This window comes from Aristolochia californica, unplaced genomic scaffold (assembly GCF_029961685.1).
Source record: "Aristolochia californica isolate CCGP_79_NKW_82.1479 unplaced genomic scaffold, dmAriCali1.0.hap1 SCAF_2, whole genome shotgun sequence".
NCBI lineage: Eukaryota > Viridiplantae > Streptophyta > Magnoliopsida > Piperales > Aristolochiaceae > Aristolochia > Aristolochia californica.
In genome coordinates this window covers 35,478,412-35,488,521 of record NW_027181881.1, presented here as the reverse complement: position 1 = coordinate 35,488,521, position 10,110 = coordinate 35,478,412, and the positions used below count along the sequence as shown (strand labels likewise).

At 37.4% G+C, this 10,110-nt stretch overlaps 1 protein-coding gene across 2 annotated transcripts; it reads right to left on the bottom strand.

Moving 5' to 3' along the window:
• Positions 1-416: 416 nt before the first annotated feature.
• On the bottom strand, positions 417-2,145 carry LOC137956742 (uncharacterized). 2 transcript variants are annotated; one of them, XM_068804345.1, is made up of 4 exons: positions 1,422-2,145; positions 1,063-1,161; positions 805-872; positions 417-725 (listed from the first exon to the last, which is right to left on the bottom strand). In XM_068804345.1, the coding sequence occupies exons 1-4, from the start codon at positions 2,040-2,042 to the stop codon at positions 596-598; spliced, it is 918 nt and encodes a 305-aa protein (XP_068660446.1). In that variant the 5' UTR covers positions 2,043-2,145; the 3' UTR covers positions 417-595. The 2 variants fall into 2 exon arrangements, with proteins under 2 accessions (XP_068660446.1, XP_068660447.1); XM_068804346.1 differs by lacking the exon at positions 805-872.
• Positions 2,146-10,110: the final 7,965 nt, after the last annotated feature.

Here is a 10,110-nt window from a genome sequence, read left to right as displayed (position 1 = left end):
AAAAAATATAATTACATAATAAATATGTTACCCAAATTAGAATAGAAAATGTGAATTTCCTAATATACACGCCTAGAGCCTATTTGACGAAGCGATTCAACAAAAAATGTATGCATCGTGCACTGATAGTTATTTGGGTTTACTAAAATGTTATTTAAGCTTTGTAAGCTTATTATTTCCAACATGTTACAGGTGTGTGTATGTGTAACTCCTGATATGGTCATGTTGGATCAATTGGTTTTCCTTTTTATTCTGATTTTATTGTTCTATAGAGAGACTGGTCTGATTTTGTTGGCAATCCTTGCTCCGGGTTTGATAATGGTAGTTAATATTCTAGCACTTGACATTAGCAAAATAAGATAAAAAGAAACTACATAAAATTAAAAAAAAAATAACAAAAAGAAACCCAGAAAAAACAGTAATAAGAGCTGATCATAATTGTATTCCGTATTACGTACGTGGCACCGTGAAATAGCCATGAAATTTATGCAATTTACATTTCATGATAGAAATCTAGTACTTGTTCAGCGAGTAAAAAACCCAGGTCACAGAGTGTTGGAAATCTAAAGTTCCAATTTAGAAGGCGAGCCAAATGCTACATGGAGGACGTAGGATGAACCAGTAAGAAGTTCTTTACAATCTCATTGAACTTCTTCGGATGCTCAATTTGCGGCACGTGAGAGGTTTTCTTCATCACTTCCAACCAAACCTTTTCTCCGATAAGCCTGAAGTAAACCCAAAATGTAATAAAAAGTTTAAAAGTTCAAAAATGGCGGAGAGAAAGAGAAAGAGAAGTAAGCGTACGCCTTGAGTTCATAGGCGTTCTCTAATGGAAAAATCTGGTCGTACTCTCCCCAAACGATCAAAACGTCCTATCGTAAAACCAGGTCAAAGGGCGCCCGCATTTCCACATCGAATGCAGAAAAAACAACACGTTGTAAAAAATTCAGTTAATTTATCCCGGAAATCGCCAAACCGAACTACCCATCCATAGATCCACTCCGCAACATGCTCAACTTTCTTCTGGCAAAATAAATAAGCGAAAGCAAAAGCTGAACTTACCTGTTTGAGGGGAGAGATATGGACGTCGTCGCCATCCTTTCCGAGCGTGATTCCAATCAGAAGTTCCAGTTTTTCCTCTCTGTTTTGCATGTAAAGGCTCTGTATGATCATGGCAAATCCATATTATTTGGAAATCACGGATACGGAACCAGGAAATTTGGGTGCAACCACCAAAACCATAACAATAAAAGCGGATTAAAAATTAAATGGAGATGATCCACCGTAACCAAACTGCTCAGAGGCGTCGGCCGTGGATTCGGCTTTCTAATAGGGGGGGCCCCTATACCACGAGGTAGGAAAGGGAAACCGACTCTAACAAGTAAAAACTGAGAGAGACGTGAGGAGTCTCGAGTGCTTACGTTAATGACGTCGTTGAGAACAAAATTAGGCATCAGTCGCGGTGGTTTAAACACCGACAAACCGATCAGCGTCCTGAGTCGAGTGGCCGTCGCCGGCAGCATCAGATCCGAAACAGAACCCACCTTTGCCCGCTCCGTCAGCTCCGCGTTATGTCTCCGTCTCCTATTCACGCCGGAGCTCGCTATGACCACTTTTTCCACCACCTCCTCGCAAATCTTAGCCAAGTGGTATGCCACGAAGCCGCCGTAGCTGGTTCCCGCGACGGAAAATCTGTCCACACCGAGCTTATCCATCATTTTCGCCAGGCAGCGGGACTGAAAGACTTCCGACCTTTGGGACGATTTGGTCGTGGATTTTCCGAAGAAGACGAGGTCGGGGATGTAGAGATTGAAGAAGTGAGCGAGAGGCCTGACCTGGTATCGCCATTGGAAGGTGGCGGAGGGGCCGAATCCGTGTATGAGGAGCAAGGAGGGTTTGTTGCTGGTGGAGAGCGGCACCCAGCAGTGAAGAGTGGTTTCGTCATCGACTGAGATTAGCTTGGGTTTGAGGCCCGCCGAGTGGAAGAGTCTGCGGAGGAAGAGGCCGTAGAGGGAGACGAGGCTGCAGCAGGAGGTGGCCATTGGATCACAGCGCGATCCCGTTAAAACTTTTTTTTTTTTAACAGGGGATCAAAAACAAATTCTTGAAGTCGATTCTGCAACTCTCTGCACTCTCAACTCTGGATTGGAATTGGAAAAAAAATTACAAGTTTTTGGTAGGGAGGGGACGAGGTATCTTAAGCCCGTCGAATTCATTTACGTACGGAGGCGGTTGAGATGGAGAAACGCCAAATTTTAAAATGGAAGTCCATTAATGCCAACATTGGACCCACAGTGTTACGTCCCCACTTGCAACCTCCATAGATAGTGAGTGCCTAAATTGAGTTTTACATCTTTACCTTCAGAAGGAATTACGGTCAAATATTTGTAAGGGACAATTAGAAAAATCTGAAATAAAAATTTAAATTAGAAAAATACTAAAATTTTAAACTTATGTGCAAGAATATTGGATTTCAACCTTTGCATGGATTTCGAAATCCGGTATTCTTGCAAATAAGTTTAGATTTTTTGGGTATTTTCTTAAATAAGTTTATTTTGGTATTCTTGCAAATAACCTTGGAAATTAATGCTAGTTTTGACTTAGAGAGTTTTTGAAAGCTACCTTGTGTCTGTCCTTTTAGTTCTTCTTTAATGTTCTTAGTTCTTCCCTTGTGTTCTTCTTCGCAGTGTGAGTGTTTTGTATATATTTACAATAATACCATTATTTTTTTTACTCTAATAAGTAAAAAAAACTCAAATAAACAATGTATTTTTCTAGGATAATAATAAAATTTAAATTAAGAATTAATTAATTCAAAACGGTTAGTTAAGTTAAAAAAATTAAGTGCATCTAAGCTTATGTAGACTAAGTCCATACTCCAACAAATTAAGTGCATCTAAGGTAGCATTTAAATTAGTTCATTAAAAACTTCCCCTTTTAGCAATAATAATTTTTGCTTGGTCATTAAAAATACATTTAAAGTGATGCACTTTTGTTATCATAAAGATTTGTCTTACCACAATTATTCTAATTAATTACATAAAAACACTAGCATTTAATTATTACGAAAGGAACCATATTCTAAGTGAAATTGAATTTTGAATCTCATCTTCACTATTTCTATTTTTATGTCCAATTTTTGAAAATATTTAATCCAAACTCAACCCAAATATTAACACTTACGGTGATTTTTTACTAAACGGGAGTTAATTCGGCTGGTCCCTGTTTCCGTTGCACAGCCCTGTTGTTCCTGATGGGGATGGATCGTTATATTATTTGTAGCACTAACCAGAAACTATATCGGTTCGGTGGTCTCTTTGGTGTGGATGACCTTCCCATCTACTACTCCACCAACCCCTTTTTTAAGCCATAAAAGCCAAGCTTTCTCTAGACGAAGGCACAAAACTTCTTCATCTACTCAGTGATCTCACTAGAACCTGCATGAACCTGCGTGAACCCCCTACGAGATGAAAGTAACTACTAGACGTGGCAAAATCTGATCCACATGAAGCAAACCCATTTATTTTGCTTTAACCTGGCTTGTATTTGTCACACCCGAGAATGCACTCAACTCAGTTATGTAGGAAAAATAAAAAAGAAACAAAGGTTTCACACTTGTAGACTTTGTTACATTCACGAAAAGAAATAAGTGCAAAAAATATTACATTCCTTTCTCATCTTCTTTCTCTTTTTCAAACTCTTGGCGCTTTTCTTCCAAGTCTTTACCTTCGCTAAGGTGAAATCTTTTCTCCTAACTCTTCACTTTGGTCATGTGCAACTGATTGCACACCAGTAGACATTACATGCAAAGATGTTTCTCTTTGAAACCTAAACAAAGTGTGGATTTGTCGAATAATTAATAAACTTTGCCTATCAATTGGTCACTACATGTATAAATTGTTCCAAAGAATTAGCTTATTTAATCAATGAACTTCCTTTGTTTTGGCATTGAATACGTTTTCCGAGCCGAGCCCGAACCTGCTTATGTTCGAGCCGATCTTGATTTAAATATTTCGAGCCAAGCTTCGAGCCGAGCTGAGCCTCGAGCCTAAAATTGTTATCGAGCTCGAGCCCAACGAGTTCGAGTCGAGCTCGAACCTCAACATACATTTAAAACTTTTCAAAAAATATATATCGAATAAAATGTATATAAAATTATGCATATATTTTACATATAATTGGGCATGACCTCTACATAAAATTGGGCATAACCTATATATATAATACGTGTATAAGATTGGGCATAACTTCTACTTAAAATTGAACATAATCTATATATATAATACTTATATAAAATTCGACTACTTAAAATTGGGCATAATCACTACACATAATACCTGTATAAACACTCCATAAACACTCCATAAAATTGTCTATACATTCCATAAACACTCCATGAAATTGTTTATACACTCCATAAAATAGTCTAAACACTCCAAACACATAACATTATCAATAAACTCCATACAATAATCAAACACAATAAAATTAAATGAAATATCACTATCAATTTACAATCACCCAAATAAAAACTATAAATCCTTTAAATAAAATCCTATTACTATTAGAGACTTACTAGAAAATTACAAGAAATATTTTAAATTTTTCTTAGGAAAGTTAAATGGACCTCTTATTTCCTTTTCTAAGGAAATAAATAAAAATTAATAATTAATCTAATATATTATTATACTTATCGATAAATTTTTAATCACATAAAATGTCAAGCACAATTTTTTTTTGAAAATTGCATCATGCTCAAAGTATTATATCATCAACTGTCAAATAGTTATTCAAAAATTTTCTATATGGTTTTTTAACCCATCTTGGCAAGAAAATCTTAGATAGAAAATTATATGATTTTTTAAAAATAATTTATAATTAGAAAAATATTTTGAAAAAACATGAGGCACTATTGGTCCCTATATTTCTACTAAAAATGTCTTTTCAACATTTATTGAAAAAATCACTAATAATCTCTAGAAACGTATTTCTACTAAAATATCTTTTCAATTTCTTTAAGAGCCATGAGGAAGGGACAAAGAAATTTTTTTTTTCCTTGTTTATGATCTCGCACGTAGGAGTGGCTTTGAATAAATTATATATAAAATTATGCATACATTTTTAAAAAATATAATGATAGGGGAGGTTCAGGATTGAATTTCAATAATGGATTAAAATGCACCAATATTAATCTTTTTTACTCCAATTGTTGTCTAGCTTGTTTTGTAATTTTTGAATCTGGTCATAATTTATTATGACCTCCTCAGTGCCCCTAGATGAAAATTTATATTCTAGGAAAAACTAAAAATATTTTTCCTATGATACATATTCCCAAAAAAACCTTTAAATAAAATCTTATTACTATTAGAGACTTATTATAAAATTACAAGAAATATTTTAAAATTTTTTTAGGAATGTTAAATGGACCTTTTATTGTCTCTTCTAGGGAAATAAATAAAAATTAATAATTAATCTAATATATTATTATACTTATCGATAAATTTTTAATTAAATAAAATATCAAACACAAAATTGCAATGAAAATTGCTTCATGCTAAAATTATTATAGCATCAACTGTTAAATACTTATTCAAAAATTTTCTATACAGTTTTCTACCCCATCTTGGTACGAAAATCTTACTTAAAAAATTAGATGATTTTTAATAAAAATTTTCAATTAGAAAAATATTTAAAAAAACATGAGACAATAATAGTATATAGAAACTTATTTCTATAAAATTTATTTTTAATTTTTTCGAGAGGAAAAAGTTTTTTTTTTTGTTTACTTTAAGATATCGCACGTGCGAAATCGCACGTGCGAGATCATCTTCGCACGGGGGAGGAGATTATTTCTCCCCTAATTTCTCCCCTAAACTTAGGTTCAGGTTTTTTGCCGAGACAACGTGGAGGGAAGGGGGTTACGGCGCCAGGGAGGAGGGATGACGGCTGCGACGGAGGCGGGGGCGATGGAAGCAGCGGTGACGGAAGCGGCGGTGACGGAAGTGGCAGCGACGAAAACAGAGGCAACGGCGAGGAGAGGAAGAAATCGAACGAACGGCCATAGAGGCGGCCGGCGAGCAGTTGCGACGGCGGTAGAGACGGCGACAAACGGCTGCGACGGCGGTAGAGGCGGTGACAACAGTCGACGGGAGGGGCTCGGTGGTGACGAGTGGAGGAAAAAATCCCCCCCCCCCCCCCCCCCCCCCCCCCCCCCCTCGCTCTCAATCCTGCTCCCGATCCCGACCGATCCGACTCATTTTGAGCCGGCTCGTGAGCCGACGAACCGAACCTGGCTTCGGTCGAGCTCTTAACGAGCCGATTTCGGTGCTCGAGCTCGGCTCGAGCTTGATAGATGATGAATCGAACCGAGCCGAACTCAAGCCACTCGCGAGCCGGCTCAGTTCGAAGCCACCCCTACCAGTAATAAAAATATCGTTAACATATACAGCCATGAGAATCTTACCATAAGGCACTAAAATGGTGACCCTATCCAACTAGGCACGAGGGGGACTATTTCGGCCTGTAAATTGCCTTTTTTAATTGACATACCTACTCCCCCATCAACCACATAATCAGGTGGTAGACTCATATAAACCTCTTCTAATAGATCCCCATTTTAAAAGGTATTCTTAACATCCAATTGATATATAGCCTATTTAAAGTTTGCAATGAGAGAAATAAGAACACGAATAGAGTCCCTATTTAAAATGTCTCACCATAGTCATTTGATTGAGTATATCCTTTTTGAAACTAACTTTCCTTTATATCTGGCCACTGAACCATCAAGATTATACTTTATCATATATACCCACTTGCAACCAACTGCCTTCTTATTTGATGAAAGAAATGTTAACTCCCAAGTAGAGTTCTTTTACATGGCTTGGATCTCTTCATTCATGACAAACTTTCTATCTCTGATCAGCGAAAGCCTCTAATTAACTTACATGGATATGAGTCGATGACACAATAGACAAAAAGGAAATACAACTAGGAGACAAAATAGTGAGCGAAAAAATTGTAAGAGATGAGACGAGAGGTGGATAGAGGTTGAATAGTAGTGGAACGAGGTTCTTTATGAAGAGCAATGGGTTGAGTATCATATGGCGGTCCAAACTATACTAGTGAAGGAGGAGAAAATACCTCAAGGACATTAGAGGGCTCCATAGGTGGTTGGGCAACAGTTAAAGAGAGAAGAGACTCATCAAGTAGAAACTATGTATCCACTGGCACATTAGGTTGGGCATTCCTGAAGAAGGTGTAAAACCAGGAGGAGAGCTAGCTATAAAATATGGCATATCTTCAAAGAATGTGACATTTAACAAAACAAAGGTTAGTCTCAAAAGAGTTGAGAAACATAAATATCCTTTCAAATTTTTGGAATATTCAAACTAAATACATATAACTGCCTTAGGATTAAACTTCTATTGTAATCTGTAGAAGTTAGGACCCCATGAGAAAGACTCTAGGTTAACGTGGAAGAAGAAGGAAAGAAGAGAGAGAAGAGGGAGAAAGGAGAAGGACATTAGAGAAGAGAGTTTGGATTAAGGACAGGAGACAATGCGTCAAGGGAGAAGAGAGGGTGGTTGGACGTTTTGCCAAAGAGAGGAAAAGGCTTGAATGCCTTACCTCTTAGCCAATGCTCTTATTTATAGTGTTACACAACCCTTAGGGTTACAACTCAATAGATTAAAATACATACTAAGACAATATATTTACATCTTCCTGCCATCCTTATGGAACATACCATAAATAACCACTTTCCCACTCCTTTGACTTGTGGGCTTCTAGCCTTGAGCTTATGGGTTTGAGCCCATCTTTCAACACCCCCTCAAGCTAGAGGAGAAAATACACCATAAATACCCAGCTTGCCACCTATAAAAGATAAAATTTTGGATGTTACCAGTTTGGTGAGGATATCAGCTAATTGCTCTTGAGATGAAACATACTTAAGAGAAATTATTCCTGTTTGAAACTTTTCCTGCATAAAATGACAATCCACTTCAATATGTTTAGTTCTTTCATGGAAGACTGGATTTGACGTAATGTGAATAATTGCTTGATTATCACCATGTAGGCCCATAGAGCCTCCTTTAAAAAATCCCAATTCAGTAAGAAGAGTCTTTATCCATAAAACTTCACTTACAGTGTGGGCCATAGCCCGATATTTTGCTTCAGCACTAGATCTTGCAACCATGTTTTGCTTTTTGATTTTCCATGTGACCAAGTTCCCCCAAACAAGGGCACAATACCCAGATGTAAATTTTCTATCATCAGGTTATCCAACCCAATCTGCATCTGAGAAGCCTTCTATATTAAAGTGACCATGTTGTTTATATAGCAATCCTCTTTCTGGAGCACCTTTTAAGTATCGTAGTATTCTCTCTGACGCTTTCCAGTGAGTAATTTGTGCTTTGTGCATGAATTGTCTTACCACACTCACAACATACGATATATCTAGCCTGGTTATCGTGAGATAGATAAATTTTCTCACAAGTCTTTGATATTTTCCAGTGTCAACATCTTCTCCAGTTGTGGCACACAATTTTTTATTTGCATCCATAGGTGTATCAGCTGGTCCATAGCCCTTCATTTCTGTTTCTTCAAGATGATCCAAGACGTATTTTCTTTGAGACAATACTATTCCATGATTTGGCTAAAGGACTTCTATACCCAGAAAATATTTGAGCTTACCCAAATCTTTAGTCTTGAACTCTTTACATATCATATTCTTCACTTGTACTATGAACATCATTTCCAGTCAAGATAATATCATCAACATACATGACCAATAATATTTTCCCTTTGATAGTATCTTTAACATATACTGAGTGATCAACCGAGCACCTATGAAAGCCAAATCGTAGAAGCACTTGACTAAATTTATCAAACCAGGCCCGAGGGGACTGTTTAAGCCCATATAAATATTTCTTTAACCGGCATACGGACTCCCCCTCAACCACATATCCTGGTGGTTGGACCATATAAATTTCTTCGCGTTTATCACCATTTAAAATGTATTTTTTATATTGAGCTGATATACTGGCCAAGATGAGTTAGCAGCAATAGAGAGGATGATACGTACAGAGTTCAGTTTTGCAACTAGAGAGAAAGTCTCTTCATAATCTATTCCATAGCACTGAGTATAACCTTTTGCAACCATGCATGCTTTAAGGCAAGCAACCGACCCATCTGGGTTATGTTTCACCAAAAAAACCCATATGCAACCAACTGGTCTTTTCCGTTTTGGGAGTGATGCCAATGTCCATGTTGGATTTTCATATAATGCATGCATTTCTTCGTCCATAGCCTCCTTCCATCTTGGATGCTTCAGGGCCTCCTGATAGGATTGTGGTATGGAAACAAACGAAAGAGAAGCAAGAAATTGAACACACTCAGAAGATAAGCGATGAGAAGACATAAAATTGGCAATTAGGTGAGACATAGTACAAGAACGGGTTTCCTTTCGTAATGCAATAGGCTGAGTATCAAATTCAGGCTCAAACATAGGAGGAGGAGAAAGACTTAACTCAGGTGGATCGGACAACTCCACAGGTGAGGGGACGGTCAGTGCTTCAGGGGGTTGAGTAATATCATCTTTAAACAACACAAGCGGGCATGGAGTGGTAGGAGGAAATGTAAATCCTGGAGGAGCCTCATGTGAAGAGTAGAAGGAAATGTCTTCAAAGAAAGTCACATCCCGAGATACCATCAACCTCCGAATTTTAGGATTATAAAAAATATATCATTTTTGAGTTCGAGAATACCCCAAAAAAATACACCTCAGAGATGGAGGATCAAGTTTACTTTTATGTAGGGAAGTATCATGAACAAAACATGTGCAACCAAATACTTTAAGAGGAAGAGAAAATAGATCTTCACCATGAAACAAAATAGAATACGGAGTTTGATTTCTAAGTACTGATGAAGGTAACCTATTGATGAGAAAGCATGCTGTAAGAATAACTTGAGGCTAATTAATGTAGGGTACCTTCATGGAGTAGAGGAGGCCCCGAGCAACTTCAAGGAGGTGACGATTCTTTCTTTTAGCAACACCATGTTGTTGAGGGGTATAGGCACATGATGTTTGATGAAGAAGCCCATTAGCCCCTC